The sequence below is a fragment of the Alosa sapidissima genome, chromosome 6 (genome assembly GCF_018492685.1).
Source record: "Alosa sapidissima isolate fAloSap1 chromosome 6, fAloSap1.pri, whole genome shotgun sequence".
In the NCBI taxonomy this organism is placed as follows: domain Eukaryota; kingdom Metazoa; phylum Chordata; class Actinopteri; order Clupeiformes; family Clupeidae; genus Alosa; species Alosa sapidissima.
In genome coordinates this window covers 28100165-28120390 of record NC_055962.1, presented here as the reverse complement: position 1 = coordinate 28120390, position 20226 = coordinate 28100165, and the positions used below count along the sequence as shown (strand labels likewise).

Here is a 20226-nt window from a genome sequence, read left to right as displayed (position 1 = left end):
GCTATCCACTTCTCTCTCTCCCTCTCTCTCCATCTCACTCCATCTCTCACTCCATCTCTCACTCTATCTCTCTAGCTCTCTGTCTGGCCCATTGGAACATGGCTTGCGTTTGCACATTTTTCCAATTTATCTCTTATTGAATTAGGGTACACTCGCAGTGCTGGTGGTGGTGGGAGAGAGGGTGAGGGAGGGGGGGAGGTCAAGGTCTTGGAAGTCTTTCAGTAGAAATGCAAACACAGGACCGGACTAAAAGACAGCCCATTTTTCAGGATAAGGCATTAGATGACTTATGACGGCAGCTGGGCAAGTGGGCTTTTGGACGCTGACATTTCTCCTGAGAACCCCGTCAGCAGCATAGAGGTCAAGCCGCTAAAACCACTGATGATGTAGAATATATAAAAGCCCTCTCGCAAAAAAAAAAAAGGTGGACACTGAGGTTCTAACCTACGTCCACATATCGGAGAGGCTCTAAGGGTCGCCTGGAATAGCCTGCTTTCTACTCATCCCAGCTGGAGAAATTACTTGAACTGAGAGCCAAAGAAAACATAATGGGTTGCACAAAACTATCCTTAAAAGAGGAGGTTGCCAAATAATGATGTTCTCATCATTAGCTGTTACAACTGTTTTATACAGCGGCCGTGGTGGAGCAATGGCAATGTCATCGCATGACAATCGGTCACCCCGGGCTCGATTTCCCAACCTCTGTTGCAAGTCTGTGTTGCTTTAAAATAAAACTGTCTGCTAAATACAAGTCAATTCATGGCGCCGTAATGTGTCATCGCTACCCCCTGTCTGGAAAATAGGTTGGTTGAAAAAACGCATTACTGCAAGTACAATGAAAGAGATTAGTTACCATCTCCAATAGAAGTTCACAGACTTGCTTACTCCAGAAATAAAATCACTGGGGAAACTAAAAAACACACGCGCACGTGCACGCGCACACACACACACACACACACACACACACACACACACACACTTAACCCTGTCAACATCCACCTGTTGAAACAGGCCTGGAGACGGAGAAGAACAGGATGAATGGGCGGCTCTCGGCCTCCTTGCTGTTTTTTGAACTGGACACGGCCCCTCAAGGTCAACCTCTTTTAATTCAATATCTGAGAGAGAGGAGGCTGAAGAAAAAGAATAGCCTCAAGCTGAAACCTTGTTTTTTCTGCTGCTTGGGTTCAAAACTGAACTGGTGAAGGCCCCAGTGATGAATGATATTCACCTTGAAGTCACAATGGTTAACTCAGTGACCCATTTGAACTGAGCCATCATTAAGCAGCCAGCATTTTGAGGTGGACAGGGGATATTTCGAATGAATATTAAAGATATTTCTAAGTAACCGCTGTTATAGTAATAGACAGATAAACACACGCACCCACACACACACGCACATGCTCAAAACAGAAATTCACGGCCCTGAAAGTGTACTTGTTTTGAGGACAGCATACTGACTTACAGAGACCATATGTGCACCATTAGTCAGGATCAGTTGCTGGTCACTGGCGAGGGGGCTTTCAGTGGAGACCAGGCCTTTCACCGTTCAACGCTAATGAGTGCGACGATAATGACCATAACTGCAAGAGTGTGTGTGTGTGTGTGTGAACCAGCATTCAGACACACTGTGTTTCTGTGTGGATATGAGTATGACGGACAGTGTGGACATTTAGACCCTTTCAACAATAAAAACAAAAACAATGCTTGAACGTTCTATTTGGGCCCCAATCTACTTCCTCTGCATTAACCCTTAAAGGAGTAGGTTTTTGAACGTTCTAAGTTCCGCAACAATTGAAGGTTCTAAAAGTCTATGTTGAATTCAATGAACCCAGATATTCTTTAGAACGTTCATTTCTCAACATTCCCGTCACACCAGTGTGACGGTACTCCTTTAAGGGTTAAGATAACATATGGAATGTTAAAAAGGAAGCCTTGTGGGGCCAACTATGATGCTGATAATGGAACTCTCTTGAAAGGGTCCATAGATATGTGTGGGCATTAACCTCTACAGTCATTCTTCTTCAGTTTACACTTTCTTGGTATCAGATGAGAATATCCTCAAAAAAAAAAAATCAGTTCTCTCGCTGTCAGTGGAGACCAGGCCTCTCACAAATCACCGTTAATGAGTGCTACAGTAATGACTATAATGGCAAGACTGTGTGTGTGTGCGTGTGCGTGTGCGTGTGCGTGTGCGCGTGCGTGCGCGTGTGTGCGCGTATATAAATGTAAGCATGAAAGTGTGGATGTGTAAAGCACATGGTCGAGTATTAATCTCTACAATTTGCTCGACTTTCTGTGCATTTCCCCCCCTCCAAAAACAGCTCTCTCACTTGATCCTGTGCTAGTTAATTGAGGTCCCAGGCAGGAGGAGGCAGAGCGGGCCCCGGAATTATTGGGCCCGTCCAAGTTGTCTCCGGTCAAGACAGCGACGGGGATCTAAATCACAGCAGGAGCCCCCGCGTTCCTGATGTTTCGAGGCCCATTCCTGGACTTCCTGTGTCTGAGAGGCAGCCTTTGGCAAGGACAAGCGAGTGTCGATGCCTCCAGCACTCACATTTCAGTCCGCTTTCTTTTTTTTCCCTAAATCACAAAACAATACAAGCAATGTGCTTCCACTTTGGAACCACATTCTAAAAGGGGAACGTGAATGTGGTTGCAGATTCCACAGATTTGCACAGCGGCCCAAATTTATTATGTCCAGCAAAGCAGTTTACTTCCATTTAGGTGTGTTGCCACTCACTGGTAGATGTTTCAGGGGAAAGACACAAAACCATCTTCAGCGGAATAACTGAAACCCGAGGCCAGGGGCGCCTGAGGCAAATGTGACTGGACAAGCTGGAGAGCACCAGGTCGACCAGTGGTTAGAAATATGTGTCCGATGGAGAAAATCTGGCATGGGGTCAGTTCACCGTGTTGTGAGCAACAAATCCTAATGAGATTTTTCTCTGCGGGAGTATTGAAACCTTTCCTTGAAGCTGGGGTGGGGTGGGGTGGAGTGGGGGTGATGGTGGAGTGGGTAGTGTGAGAGAGACAAGCACTGGTGAGACAAGTGTCTACTCAGTCACCTTGAACACTCTTCAAAAGCGATCAGACACACAACCTCACTTCACACACATGATATAAGTTTACCTAGTACTGGATATTGCTGACCAATTCCCTTTTAAATGCATTGGAAGATCGGATCTGTCGGACAGACAGACAGAGTTTAACAGGAGTTTTAACCACGCCACCACTCCATAATTTTTTATGTTTAAAAACATGAGACCAATCCAATAAGAAACACACCGAAAAATAACTAAAGTTTTAAAAAAAGAAAAATGTACCCACTTGCACACATAGCATTATTAACTCTGACTGAGCACAAGACGATGGCCTTTGCCGTGCATGCAGGAAGTGGACACATAACACGCAGACAGGCGGGCGGGGAGGGGACTCCGTGCTGTCGGGGCCTGTTGAGAGGAAGGAGCTGCGGAGAGAACAAAAGGTTCAAAGAGATCTCCATCCCGCTGATTTGGCTTTGAGGTCACTCCACCTGAAGGCCATTATTTCTCCTTAGCCCCATTTTCTTCCCAGAAAAAAAAAAGAGAAGGGGTGGGGGAGGCAGGCAGAGGATGATTGGTTTGTAGCAATGGTCAATTTAAAAGTCAGATTGCCATATATTACTGTAATACGCTCTGACAACTCTATTGACTCCAGCCAGCTCTCCGGGAGCAGTGCCGTGGGGGGTGGGGGGTGCAGGGTAGGGTGGGGTGGGTGGAAGCTGTGGGGGGAGTAAACTGGTGGAACTAATACACAACACCTGTTGCTTTTCAGCATCCCCACACTATATCAAATATACAAACAGTGACAGCTGCACCCCCGGAATGAGACAGCGAAGGGGTACGGAGGGCGAACGCGAAAGACAGAGCCACGCGTTGTTCCTCCACGCTCGTCCCAACGGGCCCTCTGGCGAATAGCCGGGAAGGAGAACGGAACGGGACGATCTCGCATCTCTAAAGTTTCACAGGCAGCTTCGGAGGAGCACCATGCACTATCGATTTCCCCCTCTGCCTAAGGACGCCCATCCGGAGCAGGCCCTATCGAGAGCCTGGTTTCAATTATCAGGCCCATAAAGCCCCATAATAGAGATGACATGATCTATTGCCTGGTTGGATGGCATGACCCACGCATGATAGGCTGATAGTCCCAAAGGCTATCCAACTCCGAAGCTGCTCAGACAAGTGTGAGTTATTGCGTGCCTTTGATTGGCCGTGCCAATCGGCGGATGAGGCACTGATAGTTTTGGGTAAGATACAAAAGACACAAAACCCGAGGACTGCCAGGCTTTTGATTTCTTTTATGACTTGATATCCCCGGGCTTAAGGGTTAAAGAGCAGGCTGTGGCTTCAAACGAGAAATAACCTATAAACTTCTTTTTTTCTGTTTTCTCCCCCCTTTCTCCTAGTCAAGCCCGATGCTAAATTTTTCATGCCGTTGAGGCTCCGAGCCCAGTTCTGTTCCTGTAGAGGTCAGTTTATCAGAGACCTGGCTCTGTTTCCACTGGGATCGTGCTGACCCCTCAAGGTCCTGAACTTCAGCAGAGCCCTGGGTCACAGGGTTGTAAATCTACAGCGGGATGGATCCAATTTAACCCCTTATGGCTGTCTTCAGCTTGATGGATAGTGGCACTTTTTCCTCTCCATGTGAAACATAGTATGCTACATTAAAAAAGAGATAGAGATAGAGATAGAGAGAGAGAGAGAGAGAGAGAGAGAGAGCGTGACTGTCTTCTGGCTTGGCATATTCAAACCATAAACTAGAATTAGTTTGGTGTTACTTGCTCCCATCTGATGTTGTAAATTTACAGAATAAATGTTACCATAAATAGGCCAGTTAAAAACTCTATAAAACATCTATGAACAGCATTTCTATAACAGCAAGTATAGTCTACACTGAGTTGGCCACAAACTAAAAAAAGATTCAAAACCATTTTGCTTCCTACCAGAATGAATCATAAGAAAGGAGTGAGGAGCTATGCAAAAGCTTCTACAAGATGCCCCTGCACAGGGACGGCCATATCGATGGCGTCTGATCACCGATCGGCATGAGGACTCCTTGCGGTGCTGTCGGACCCAGAGCCTGGGAGCTGTGTGCAGCTGTTGCTCACAGCTGTCGGGCCGTTGTCCGAGCCGGGCCAAAATGGGGGCCTGCGGAGAGACGAAAAAACGTCCGAAACGCTGCGCCCCTCCATCACGGGGCAGCCAGCGGTCTGCCAAACGCGGGGGAAACAACCCCTCTGTGTTTTTACAGTTGAATCTGGCACGGCACTTGCTCAAGAGAGAGAGAGAGAGAGAGAGGAATGTCAAGTCACAGCCATGATTGTGGCCTCACAAACCCTGCCTTTGTGTCCTCTTTGCCAGGAGCATTCAAAAGTTCCACTTCTCATCCAGTGATCTTGATTCAATATGCTTTGTGTTGAATAAATAAAGATGAGAATCCTCTACCCCTCCTCTACCTCTCCCCCTACCAGCAGAAAGGTTACACAAGCGTCATAATTCCAGGTCAAACATGTGACTTTTACCCACAATATTGCTCTTCTCTACAGACATCTGTGAAAAATATTAAATAATTAAATAAGTGCACGCTGACACTGATAGCTGGCCCTGGTCTGAAGGCAGCCAGGCCATAAACAGAGGGAGCAGCCCTGTTTCCTATCCTTGCTGAGCAAAATAAATCTCCCGACGCAGCCTTCACAGCTGCCTGCAAAAACTAGGTCCACTATCATTTCAAAAAACGAGGGGAAAAAGAGCCATCCACAGGGCTTTCAGTTCAGGAGCTTTGGGTCTGTCCCCAAGGAGAAGAACTCTGCAGCCCTGGGGGGTGTCCGTGTATGTTTATTTCCTAGTGCACCAAGTAAAGCGGTACACAGCATTGACTGAAGGCTGGAATCTGACGTGAAGAGAGAAAAAAAAATGTATCTAGTCGGCAGGCGAAGCATACTGAAAAAGTCAAAGCTATCAGTGTTACAAATGTTTTTTTTAACCAAATTTTGTGTTTGTGTCTGTGTGTGTGTGTGTGTGTGTGTGTGTGTGTGTGTGTACGCATGGAGAGCTTTCAGTTCATTGAAGTGGTCAGCGTCAGAGGGAGCTGGAAGGTGTGTAATCGGAGCTGACATGTTATGTCTTCAAGGCAGTGTTTGCTAACTGAAAATATGCAGCTCAGGCAACCCGGCTCATATTTAGTTAATGTTTAGCTCTGGCATGAGTGACAGTCAAATGCTCAAATGCGACCTCTGTGTATTTGGACTGGAGAATCTTTCATCTGCTCTGATCTGCTGTCTTTGTGAAGTACCGGGTTGAACCAGTGCTTCAGCTTGACCAACAAAAAAATGCGGCCCTTAAATGAGAGAGCTCTTCAAATGCAGGAAGCTAACAAATGAGCTCGAAATTTGACTAGTATTGAGTAATATTATCATTTCTTTGAAGGGTTCAGTATGATGTAAATTACCTAATAACAACTAAACTCCACTTCAGGAAACACGGAGACTCACATCCTGGGCTAACATGTTGGTTTAGGTACAGGATGAGGTGTCTCAAACCAGCCAATTACAGGGCAATATTATGGTGTTGGGTGTAGCCTGTGAGCACCCTCTAGTGGAAGATCAAGGGAAGCATTTTTTTTTAACTTGGTGGTTTAGTTGATTCACCATGTTTAGTAAGAAGCAAATGTTCTAGATAAGTAGATCATTTCTAAGAGACGCTAGAGATTTCAACACACGGTACAGAGACCAAATGCATCTTCAAAATTTCTGACCCTGACTTAAGGCCACTGATAGGGACAGAATGAATGATAAAAAAAATAAAAACTTACTGAAGGCTCCAACCATGGGAAAAACGTACTCCTAGAACTCCAGCCTCCAGCTTTGGCAGTGGATGATCTCACCCCACTTTGCGTAGGAGCAGCTGATAAGAAAGGTTGTCAAAGACGACAAATTAATCTGGGAACCGGAGGGAAACTCCGCCGAAACCCACAATCCAAAATAAAAAAGGAAACATGCTCACCAGGCCTTAACTATGCATCATAGCTTATTATACATTTTAATCTTCAAGAGTAAACATATAATTATCTCCTTTGAAGACAAGTCTAAGATGAGCATTGGAGGTGCAGTTCTTAACACGGAACAGTCAGCAACTATAAAGTGTTGCTGCATAAGGTTAGAGACATATGGTAAGATGTGATTACAAATGCAACGTTCAAAAAATGGCTCAACAAGGACAGTTCCAGTTCCAGAATTGAGATTTCCACCATCATGTAGTAAAATAGATAGACCTACTGTTAAATTACTAGCTTTGAATGCAAAAAGCCTTAAGGCAGACCTCAATCGGATAGGAGGGCAGCCCACACTAACTTAACATGTTATATACACCCCCCCCCCAGTTATTAAAAATGTATGTTAATGAGTAACATAAATGAGGGCAGTTTCCATTGGCAGGCTGCATTTCAGGCATTGTCTGTCAAGTATGCATATTTCAAAATGTAAAAGAAAAAGGCTAATTATATTGTTATCAGGATATGACATAAGCCATAACATGATATGACATTTTGGGTACATCGTGTGTACGTGTGTATGTGTGTGTGTGTGTGTGTGTGTATCTTTTTGGTGGAGGGGAGGGGGGCATTGGTGGGCTAAACTTGGGGTGTCCCCCTTACCCACTTCCAGCTGTATGGCTGGGAAGCAGGATAAGCATGTGACCTCAGAGCAACCGACCCCATCTGGGTAATTAACTTCCTACACAAATCACAGGGGTGCCTCCTGCCCTGTTAATGGACTTAGGTCTGTCTACCTAGAGCCCGATCTGAAAAAAGTCGCCTGAAAATATACTGGCCATGCAATATGAAGCTCAAGCAAAGAGCAAAAGCAGAGGGTAATAAACCACTCCGTTAAACTCAGTTTACAGTGAAAATCTGTGCATAAAACACACAAGATGCATCTTTCACAGTGCATGCAGGTCATGAGGGTCATGACACAGCAATGCAACACTTCAAACATAATTAAATCAACAATCCTCTTAGCTGGGAAAAATGTGACAAACAAGCTCCACACGTCAGAAAATGTGTTAATCCACTTCACACAAGGGTTGGGGACAAACAAAGTTTGCGTATGGTGAGGCTTAGTTTTGCCACATTATTTATAACCTTCCAATACTACTAGGCTTCTTACCATGTGACATTTGCTGGTAATATTCATATGATGTTAAGTGGGTGTAAAGAGCAGATTACTGAAAGACACACTGTCCGATCACACACGCACACACACACACACACTTGAAAATTCTATGTGGAATTAGCCAGACCTACTCCCTGTTTCTAAGATTTATGGTCAGTCAAGAAAGCCACCGTCTCCTGAGGACGCCTGGGCTTTCCAAGGGCAAGTACACCACTCATCTATTTTCCCGATAGAGTGACTTCAGCCTCCATCAAACCCCTAAGAGGTCAGGACAGACTCTTCTGACAAAATGCCTGGGCCGCCTAATTAAATTATAGGCGTGGGTAGAGACTGCCAACAATTGTGAGAGGAGTACTCCAAGCCAATGACTTGGCTATCTGGCGTAAGGACATTCAAGGTTGTGTGTGTGTGTGTGTGTGTGTGAGAGTGTGAGTGTTGGGGCTATGGTGATGGAAGATTACAGACTGCAATGAGATAATGTTTCACTTGGATATCATTGGATACGTCCTTTAGTATTTCATTTGACATATTAATGTGTCTTTATGTATTTAACAGGGCCTACATGATATACCTGCTTCCTGACAACAGGATTGTAGATTCAAACAAACAATTCAAATCAACTAAATTTGACTGTCCTGAATGAGTGGTCAATGAAAGATGCATACAGGTAAGCAATAGATGAGAGGAAGATGTAGGGGTCAATGGAAATGTGCAGTCATTACAATCACCACACATTCGTGAGACTTTGTTACCTAATAACTGACCAGTAATAATTCTGTATCACACAATCATCGTAACAGAAACACACTTTCCTCACGACTAGTGATATCCATGTCCCCGAATAAGGTTGAGTGTGTCACAGCTTTCTCCGAGCATCACGTGGGACAAATGATAATGAAACTCTATCGATCCATTCGTTGCAATGCGCACTACAATCGCATTCCATTGCAACAATACAACTCACCGTGGGACGCATCTTGGCTTGCATGGGTATGGAAGAGCTAGCCACTGTTAGCAAAATTAGCTCCTAGTTTTTCTATGGCCAAAGACTGATGCAATTGTAGAATGTAAGCTTCGCCGACTGTTTATTCACAAACTACATCACGAAAGTAAGTTAGCCGAGAACACGCTTTTCTCATCCATTGACCCCCAAAACTGGGAAGAGAGATATAAACGCTATTTAGCCACAGAAACGAATGTAGGAGGGTAGCGTTAGAAATGTTTTAAATGATAATACCCATGGGTTAGTTTTTGCTGTGCTCGATAAATAAACGTACTTTACTTCAGTAAGAGAAGGTAACGCTAGCAATCTACGCATAACAAATACAGTATGCTTCAAGCGAGGTTAGCGTTACTTCTTACACTGGCTATATGAAAGTCAACGCCACCATGAGAGCACTCCAAACATAGCTGAAAGGAACAGAAACATTGCATTCTCTTACTTTGATTTATCCTGACCTGTAGAGGAGTTCAAGCATGACGCCCGAAAAATTCCTGTTGTCTGTTTGGAATTGTGGTACTCTAACAGGAAGTGAGCTCCTGTGGCGTTGCGGCGGACAGGGAGTAGGAAGTATCCCATTGGATGGCGATATGTGAAAAAGCAAAGCAAAGCCCACTCGACTCAGCCGCACTAGCCCACACCACTCCTTACCTCAAACTTGCAATACATCCTTTGATCAGTGGGGAGCGCAAAGCAGATGTTGAAGTTCACTTTGCAGTTACACAGCCACTACAGTTAAATTCCATAAATCACGTCACTATTATGTTTACGTTTGCTGTTTTGCGCAGGCCCCTTTTATGTAGGGTCTGCACTTTACTTTTTACTTTCACTCAATTGGCTGACAGAACATCAGTGGAAAATGTGAAACAGATTTTAGTATTGTATAGACTGACTCCTTCAGGTGGATATGAAGGGTGTAGAATAGCCATTTATGGCCCACACTCACCTTTCAGAGACCCCCAGATGTTTACATCATTCTGGGTCACAAAAGCCTTTCGTGTTGTTTTACCGCCCCCTGATGGTGACTACTGGTAAAATCAATTATCAAGGGGCCACAGTTCACATACAGCTGTGTGATATTTGTGCTACACGAATTATAAGCATGCAATTCATCCCCATGCACCACATAATTTATGGAACATCGTGTTAGTGTTGTCAGGGGTCATCTCACAACACTGATATATTCCGTAAATTATGTGATGCATGCAGGTGAAGTTCCCCGATCCCCATAGCACAAACATCTGGGCATTGGTCATAAGCCCAATTAAACCTCAGTGGCAAAAACTACTATGGCTATTCACTGTTCGATGCTGCCTTCAAAAACTACCGTTATTCAGATATAGCAAAAAGAGTTTTTTTTTTCCGGTTTTGTACCGCACTTGTTGCCTCGCTCCCCAGTTAGACATCTTAAAAGGCAGCAGTTTTTACCGTTTTAAACAGAGCCATTGTCTTTGCACTTTGCACTTAAAAGTTCAAGATCACACACAAATGGCCCTAATCTAAAGGGCTGACATAAAGAAAAACACAGTAGGCCTATAATGCTCATTGAAATCTGTCTGCAAGCAGCTGTGAACGGGGTCCAAGCATTTGCAGAGCTTAATGCAGGTCACAGGCCACCGTCTTCTGATAGCTGCCAGTGCCTATGCCAGAAATCAAACTTACGACCCTCAGCCGCGCAGGAGCAGAGCATTGTTTAGCTTAACAGCTCACGTAAACGTATCCGAACAAGCGTGCAGCGAATCCGTCAGAGGTCCTCGTGTTAACAAATATCAACGTGTCCAACAAATCCAATCCGGCAAAACAGAGGAGTGAATAGGATGGTAGTCTGAACTTCCAGCTGGGGGCAGCTTGCGAAAATCGGAGCTGAAAAGACATAATGTCAACGCGGCTTTACAGTTTTACTGCTTGGACCCCTAATGACAGGGCAATTCTGTTATCTATTCGCCTTTTTCACCCCGCGGCCAGAGCGAGGCTACAGGGTACACTTGCCATTACACTTATTACACTTAAGTCCAGCAGTCCACCAAAAAAACTCACTGAAGAAGAATCAGCGAACCCTTCCTCTTTTTCGATGAGCTTTTTTTTTTGGCAGTTTGCAAACGGAGTGCATTACCACCATCTGCTGCACTGAGGTGTAATGGCAAGTGTACCCTGTAGCCTGGCTCTGGCCGCCAGGTGAATTAGGGCCTCCTTACACCAAACAACTTTGACATGATTTAGGAAAGATTCTTAAAAGATTGGAGTCTTTTAACTAATGCCTCCCATTCAAGCGTTACTCAAAAGACTACAATCTTTCAAGAGTCTTTCCCAAATCTTGTCATAGTCGTTTGGTGTAAGGAGGCCCTAAGACGAATTGCTGATGCTCTATCTATTGCTAGTAAGATCCTGAGTGCAAACATAAGTAGATCAGTTGAATGCTCTTACACATCACACAATTGCTGTAGTTCATGCATGAGCCACTTTGTTCATTGACTGACTTTGCACATTGCCCATCAGACTGACTTTGCACATTGCCTGTCATTTAAATTAGGTCCTCTAGTGTTGCTCAAGTCTTCAGAACATACCAAAGGAAAGCAAGACATGCCGTGTCTGACATAATAACAAGAGATGCCCTTTCAATTACACTAACAATTATGCTGTGTCCACTACCCTTTTCAAGGGGTATCCCAAGTATATTGTTTACTTCGCAAACCTAGTGATAAACGGAACATCCCCACGTCTTAGTTTTCCTCACAAAACAAAAACCTAAGAGCTGTTCCATAAGGAAGTTTACCACTTACCCTGAGGAGTTAAATGTACTGTGAGTGATCATGCAGGAAGTCAGGTTTGTTTGTGTTTATGTTTATATTTAAATGCATTAACAGATGCTTTTGACCAAAACAACGTACATTATATTTTAACCAAGGACCAAACGAAACACACCAAAGAGGTAGCTCACCCCTCCCTTCACTCCTCCCACAGAAACTCGACAGTTTCGTTTTTGTTTGGGAGACAGGCTGCCCCCACTTTGTTTCCAGTTTTTTCGGAGCCTGGGTTGACTATAGAGACCAGTTTTTTTTACAGTGTACTCACAGAATAGGCAGCTAGAGGAGATGCAGTCGAGAGGAGATGATTGCTGACATGACGACAAAAAATACTATGGGCTTGAAATCGCATACGATCGCTGACTGCACCTTTAACTCAAGTCAGTCACTAAGCCATGTACTTGGGATACCCCTCAGACACACTTTTAGATGTTTGTAAGTTTCAGGCCTTCTTCATTTCACTGAATCAGTGCTCCTTATAATATTTCATATTTTCCATTGGTGATGGTACATATTCTTTGGACAGGACCATCACAACCATCGCATCAACATAAACAAGGGCCATCCATGTCAAACATCAACATAGTGGACATGACACCAAGCATGGGAAAGAACAGTTTACAGGGACCAGTGGAAACTTAAAACACACCAAGCTGACAAACTTACCATTTATTTTAAAACTAACTTCATGACCTACATGTTACCATAGAGGTCTCCAAAACAAGATGGAAGTAAAATTGTCATGAAATATGAACATAATTAATTTGGTGCCGAGATCTACTTATTGTAAAACAAAACCACCCAAGAACTAAATTAGTCAGATGTGTTGGCTGGATTTATTCGGAGAAAATGTCACAACACATCTGTTGTGCAATTGTTGTCGTGTTAAACTTTCTGACAGACTGATACAGAGGGAACAACCATTTTCTCTTAGTATAAAAAACTTTGTAAATTAAAGATAAGCTAAATTCTACTGAAACTCTGCTTCATATAGTATTTGGTGTATTTTCAGTTTTACAGCACTCTTCTTGGCGTAAGGTAGCCGTCTAAGGTAAGGGAGCAAGCTGAAGAGAAACATCTCATCTTCCAACTCATCTGTCCCGTCTACCTGCCATTTCCTTTTCCTGCTGGACTTGTGGGAACCAGAAGCGGGGAAGTGAGAGGACGCGTCCAGTCCACTGTGTTCTCCTTCGATTTCGTGTATAACAAAAGATGAATTGCTATCTGCCGGTCTCTCGTCCTCCCTATCTTCATCGTCGCGCTCATCGTCCGGATCGTCTATGGCCGCATTGGCTTGTGAGGTCTTCGACTGTATGAAGGGGGTCAGGAAGGCCATTTGCCAGCTGTACTTCCAGCTCCGATGTGTGCCCCCTGAAGCTCGTCGCCGCTGTTCAGAGCGTTTATCTTTGATGAACATGTCTCTCAAGCTCTTCCATTTTCTTCGGCAGTCTTCCTCTACGTAAAGAAAATAAATGCAGAAGAGTGCTCAATGTTAATTAAGCATGTCTTAAATCTGTGCATGATTAACCATGTATTTCACACTTGGATGAGTCGCTGAATGAACACAGCAACTAACTTGCCTGTTTGTCTTATGGGACCTATATTTTGGATGGAACTTAAAACATGAAGCACCCACAGAGACAGTAAATCACACATCGACTAACGTTAACAGTTAAACAGTCTATTGCAATATAGGACATTATATAACATTACATTGTAGATAAAACACCGGTGAGATTACCAGCTAATTTAGCAAACAGACGAAAAGCTAACGTTAGCTAACAATAGCTACCAAGGCAGAACACTTTTTGTTGTACTGAAAGAACAGAAATAGCAGCTTCAGGCGCTCAAAGGGCAAATGTGGCCGTCGTGTTATGTTAGGTGGGAACAATTCCGACAAACTATGACTAAAACGTTAAAGGACTGAACAACAATGATGACTTTTTACATATAACACCAGCTCAGCTAACAGTAGATGCAAACCTTCGCCGGCTAGCAAAGTCAGCTAGCTACCTTACAAGCGAGGCTGCCATACAGTTTCACAGCTCACTGAGCAGCTAACTAGCTAGGAAAGCTTAGCCTACAAAAAGCAAGCTTGTTTGGAAAATAGATACATCATTACCTGGCATTTCAACTTGCAAACTTACAGCCCTCCATGCTTTTGCTTTTCTGTCGGTATCCTTGTAAGAATTTAAAGTTGAGTTGTATAACTCTGGATAATCCGAAACAGCAGAAATTAGTCTTTCTTCCAATGTCATTTTGGCAAACGAAAGGAGAGAATGTAGCCAGGCTTGCCAGCTAGCTGGCTGGGTTCACAAACACAAGTCGTCGCGCGTGCGTATTGGCAAAATGCACGGGAGGCTACCGTAACAGTTAGCTACCACCCTGTGGCAGGCAGACAAACGCAACATTTTTGCCAAATAAACCACATATTTTGTTCATCGAGGTGTAACATTAACAACATTATTGGATATAGCTAACTTTCCAGACAATTAGTTTTATATTTAACCAACTAGGCAGTGTTAATTCAGCGTGCTAATACACCATTGCAAAGTCGAGTCCTACTTGAAGATGAGGCTTTAAATGATCGAAAATTATTTGAATGCAACACTTGATAATCAAGCAATCCATCAGAGATTATGTAGGGTTGTCTTTAGTAGTAAATAAATCCATGAATGTCATGATTTTGTTATTATTGTGTTATAAAACATGCGTTATTACACAGAGAATATGACGAGGTGGCCGAGTGGTTAAGGCGATGGACTGCTAATCCATTGTGCTCTGCACGCGTGGGTTCGAATCCCATCCTCGTCGTTAACTTTTCACTTTTCTGACATATGTCATAGGCCTACTATTAAATAGGAATGCAACTAGGGATGTAACGTAGTAGTAGTAGTAGTTTTCAACTGCTTTGTTCAAACTATCAGTGGAGAGAGCTGGGGCGTCTATTTAATATTTCGCTCAGTCCCACCCCATTTGCCATGGGACCAATATTTGGAAAAATTATGAACAGTAGCCTAGTCAATGGCGAAAGAGAAATAATTTTCTGGTCCCGAGTTTCATAGAATTTAAAAGTTGTGTTGCTACCTATTATTTTAATAAAGGTGTTCCATTCCAATTTTAATCTGATTCAATTGGATCTGTGTTTCATAATGTATCATTATTAAATGTAAATATAGAGCAGCACTTACCTTGCAGTAACAATGAATTTGTCAACATTCTTCTCACCACTGATAATGTGATTTGGACTTGAGACTGTATTTTGCCTTCATTTTGGACACCTCATACATTGAGTGACAGAACACCCTAACTTGTCATACTATATTTACATATTTGGTATTGTTGGATTCAGTACAACCCCACCTTTTCAACAAGCCACCATATGTGTTTCTATGATAATCCCTGTTAAATCAGCTAAAGTAAATGAAAACATTCTGCATAGATAGGCCTATTCATTTTTGCATGTCCGCTTATTTTAGGTGTATGTTTACATGTCTCTATTCATTCCATACATCAAGATATTCACATCCAGTCTTTTCTAGTAGGTAAAGCAACTGACTATAAACATGCCAAGTTGCAAAGCTCTCAGAGTTTGTGTGATTGATTTGCACTATTATATGCCTTAACTCCAATTCGGACAGGCTAAATTTTAGTCTTTTTTTGGTTTTGGGGGTGTATAACAATATCTGTTAATTTAACAATCTTAGCAGTAAAATATTTTTAGCCAAGAATCCATTTCATATATGGGAGACCTTAGAGATGAGGAAAAACATTGTTGGGTTTAGTTCTACCTCTGGTAGAGGTATCTCAAAAACGAAAGCCCTTTCTGACCATTTGTCACTAGCCTATTTGTATTCTGTCAACTCTTTCTCTTGTATCACTCAACGCTAGGGGGTTACGCATAACGTTAAACGCAAAACCTTATTTCTATTTGCTATTTTTTCAAGAATCTCATTCTATTACAGACAATATCAATTTCTGGAGGTCTCAGTGGGGTAATTCTGTTTGGCTCTCTCAGAGCGCTCAGCTGGGGTTGATACTTTAAAAAACAGATTCAATGGAGAGTCTTGCTTACAAAGTGTGACTCTGATGGACACTACATATGCCAAACAGTAAAATGTGACAAAACTATTTCTCATAATTATCAATATCTATGGCTACAATACAAAGATAAAAAATGACAACCTTATTCTTTCTTTAGAAGACATATAGGTAAACTGGTTAGGCAAATTCCCAAATGCCACCTTAGTTTTAGGAGGGGACTACAATATGATTCTGAATAGTAACTTGGATAAATGGCCTCCTGGTCATTCACATAACTAACTCAAATCTTAAAGCGTTTATGGACAGATTTAGTTTAATGGATATTTGGAGAGTGAAATATCCTGATGATAGATAATTTACATGGAGTAATAAATCAGGTTCAAGTCAGTCAAGAATAGACTTCTGGTTAATTTCTAAGAGCTTCAACAAAGATTTGATTGATGTAGAGGTATTCCCTACTCCTCTCACTGACCACAAAGCTATAAATATTATAAAGATAAATATCTCCATATCTAGAAAGAACACTGCACATGCAGTCTACAGGAAACTTAATAGCTCTTTATTAACTTGAAGAGGTAAAGGATAAAGTAACAAGCTTGATCACTTTCTTTTGGGTTAAAGCTAAAAACGAAAAACAATATGGAATAAATTGGGAGCTTTTAAAATTTGAAATAGGTATCTTCTTAAGAAAATGTGGTAGTCTCAAAGCCAAACATAGAAAACTTAAGGAAGCAAGAGTAGTGACAAGAATCTCTTCTTTGTCTAATAAAATGCCTGATTCATTATCAGAGGAGGAAAAGTTGGGACTTGATAACTTACAGGTAAAGTTAGATGAATTATACACTCATAAAGCTAAAGGTGCATTTGTTCGGTCTAGAGCAAAATGGCTTGAGGAAGGAGAACAAAATTCACATTACTTTTTTAATTTGTAAAAACGTCATTCTAACTACAACAGGATTAATAAATTGAACATTGATGGGGTTATTACAGAGGACCATCGTGAAATGGCCAACTTCTGCAGTAACTTTTATAAAAATGTATATAGCTCTAGGTTCTTCTAGGCTTCAGCAGATACCTTATTGAACTCTCTCTCAGTTAAAACTATTGATGAGAGTGAAACAGAGTTATGTGACCAGCCTATTACCATAGAAGAGGTTAAGGACGCCATCATTGGCCTAAAAAACAATAAAGCGCCAGGTACTGATGGTCTAACTTCAGAGTTATATAAATCGTTTATCAGTGAACTTACCCATTTTCTACATGAAGTTTTCTCTGAAAGTATAATGAAAGGATGTCTTCCTACCACCATGACTCAAGGGTTGATCACATTAATTCCCAAACCCAACAAGGATGTGTTGCTCATTGAAAACTGGCGCCCGATCTGCCTTCTTAATAATGACTACAAGGTGTTTGCTCTCCTCTTAGCTAAAAGACTTAAGATGGTCCTCCAATCTATTATCGCAGAGACTTAGTCTGGGTTTATGAACAAAAGACACATTACAAACAACATCAGACTAGTTTACCCTGAGCTAATGGAGGATTACCCTGAGCTAATGGAGGATAAAGGGTTCATCTTGTTTTTAGATTTCTATAAAGCATTTGACACGGTCAAACACCAATTCATTTTACAATCTTTGACAAAATTTTGATTTGGTAATTATTTTTCTTCTGCTATTGATACTCTCTATAAAAATGGGAATTGCTTTGTGAAACTCATGGGTGGTACTTCTCTTAGATTTGATCTGTCCAGAGGCATTCGACACCTTTTAGTGGCACAGCTTTTAGCAGACCACATTAAATCCAGTAATGTAAAAGGTATCTCTATTGTGGAGAATTACCGGTATCCATAACTCAGCTGGCAAATGACACAACGCTTTTTTTAGAAAATGAGCAGCAAATCCCTGTTGCGATAGAAGCGATTGATGTGTTCTACAAGGCCTCAGGTCTTTACTTAAATATAAACAAATGCAAACTAATGGCTATTAAGGAGTGTTCTGTTAATTCCCTGTATAACATCCCTGTAAAAGATGAAATCAGATATTTAGGAATATTACTCACTAAAGATCAGCAAAGAAGAATGTCATCAAATTTTAATCCCATCTTAGAAAAAGCTTAAAAAAGGCAGAGGGTATATCTAGACAGACTTATGCAGCACTCTGCACCTTGACAAGAAGTTACTTGCAGAAATTGATAAAATGCTCCTCAACTTTGTCTGGAAAAACAGATCCCATCACTTAAAGAAAACAGTACTAATGAACTCGATACCATGATACCATGATAATGGTGGTCTTAATTTTCTTTATTTTACTACTCTAAATAGCTCTTTTAAGCTAAAGTGGTTGAAACAGTTTTTCCATAGTCCAACTTCTATCTGGAATATCATACCCTCTCATAACCTATCAAAATTGGGTGGCTTAAACTTCCTCCTTATGTGTAATTATGATATTGATAAAATTCCTGTCAAAATGTCTTCCTTTCATCGTCAGGCCTTCCTCTCGTGGTGCCTCATCTACAAACACAATTTCTCTCCTCACAAATATTACATTTGGAACAATAAGGATATCCTTTTCTCTTCTTAGAACAGTGGTTCAACAACAATATTATTTGGGTAGACCAGCTATTTGATAGGGATGCCCTACTTTTCACTTATGATGAATTCCTTTCTGAATACAATATCCCTGTAACACCAGGTGACTTTGTTAGAGTTTTTGGAGCCATTTCATCTGGTGTGTGTATGCTATTTAGGTCCGAACCAAGATAGTTATGAACAAATTATCTTACTCTCTCCAACACACACTGCAGTGGGCAGAGCATGTTTGTCAAATGAATTCGGTGTCAGCAGACTAATGAGAGCTCTACTCATGAGGGATGTGGCTGCTGCTCCTTCTGCAGTGTCGTGTTGGAATCAGCTTGTGGATGGGGTTTGGGTTCTTCCTAACAAATCCTGTATTACTAATAAGGTTAAGGAAGTCTCATTTAAACTCATTCATATAATTTACCCAGCTAAGTCTTATATTATAAAGAGATAAAAACTAGATATTGATATGAATTGTCACACCCGTCCGGAAAGTTCTGTACATTTATTTTGGCACTGCCCCTTCACCCGCAAATTCTGGCAGGATTTTTGTATTTTTATTTCAGAAAATATTGGTGAAAATGTTGTGCTGTTTTGGAAATGTATATTGTTTGGCTTGTCAGAAGTTGATTCACACACATACATAATTAATCTATTTATTCTCTTAAATTTCACATTCATAAATGTAAGTTTATTGGTAGCAAGCCCTCTTTTATGGCCTATAAGAATGAGCTTAAACAGTACATTAATCAACTTCAATTCTGTTATAACCCTAAAGCAATACGAACTGTTACAGTAGTAGCCTGTACATTTTGTTTTGGTTAAGCTTTGTGATCTCTTTTTATAACCTTCCCTAGCGTCTGAATTGCATACATGTTTTTTTGTCTTTATCTATGTAATGTTGAATTTGTCATGGTACCATCGTGAATTTTAACTTGTACTATGTTTGTTGATGTACCAATGTTTATTCATAATAAAAAAAAAAAATAAAAAAAAATTAAAAAATATATATATATATATATATTTTTTTAAAACGTACCGTGTGGAGCTCGTGTCTATTGCGCAAGCATGCAGCTGAGAAAGCAGTGTCGCTGTGAAATCTGTACCTGCAAATAACGTTGCGCCGATTTGAAAAAGGAACTACGTTTCGTTACCAAATTTTCAGTAGTAGCGTGTTACACTACTTTTTACCCGAAAGTAGTTACGTTACTGTAACGTGTTACACACAATGATCGTGTCTAATGTCACTGAAACTGATTTTTCTCACAGAATAAACATTTAAATGTATTTGTTGGTTGTGCATATAGGCCTATTACAGTTTATACCAGCTTAAAGTTGCACTGGGGTGCTACCCTTAAAGGACAGATTAGTGCCTTTTAAAGGACAAGTTCAGTATTTTACACTTAAAGTCCTGTTTTCAGATCGTTTCTGATGAAATACAATGGTTAAGATTGAAATTTGGACACATGCTGCTGGCCCGAGAATTTGTGGTTTCTGTGGTAGCACCCCCCATCTCCACAATGGCTGCATAGGTGCACTGGAACAATCCTTCCTAAAACGCATTAAACCTTCGTTTACAAAGACGTGAAACTCACCG

At 41.7% G+C, this 20226-nt stretch overlaps 2 protein-coding genes across 8 annotated transcripts in view; both read right to left on the bottom strand.

Annotated features, from left to right (window-relative positions):
* Nucleotides 1–9870, bottom strand: part of disp1 (dispatched homolog 1 (Drosophila)) — a 63107-nt gene extending 53237 nt beyond the window's left edge. For 2 of the 7 annotated variants that reach the window (XM_042095493.1, XM_042095495.1), the window contains exon 1: nt 9665–9811. The gene's annotated coding sequence lies outside the window, so the exon portion shown is untranslated. Of the gene's footprint in view, nt 1–6849; nt 6942–9648; nt 9812–9857 lie in introns of those variants that run through there. The other 5 variants (XM_042095488.1, XM_042095492.1, XM_042095487.1 and 2 more) reach the window with 5 other exon arrangements.
* A 2794-nt stretch (nt 9871–12664) lies between these two features.
* LOC121711690 (MADF and BESS domain-containing protein) lies at nt 12665–14356 on the bottom strand. The gene is made up of 2 exons (XM_042095496.1): nt 14133–14356; nt 12665–13465 (listed from the first exon to the last, which is right to left on the bottom strand). Exons 1-2 carry the CDS (start codon nt 14266–14268, stop codon nt 12981–12983), a joined length of 621 nt encoding a protein of 206 aa, XP_041951430.1. The 5' UTR covers nt 14269–14356; the 3' UTR covers nt 12665–12980.
* Between the last annotated feature and the right edge of the window lie 5870 nt (nt 14357–20226).

Coding starts and splice junctions, on each gene's coding strand:
- LOC121711690 (XM_042095496.1), bottom strand. CDS start 14,268: ATGACATTGGAAGAAAGACTAATTTCTGCTGTTTCGGATTATCCAGAG. Junction 13,466..14,132: donor TTTGCAAGTTGAAATGCCAG/GTAATGATGTAT, acceptor TTCTTTACGTAG/AGGAAGACTGCCGAAGAAAA.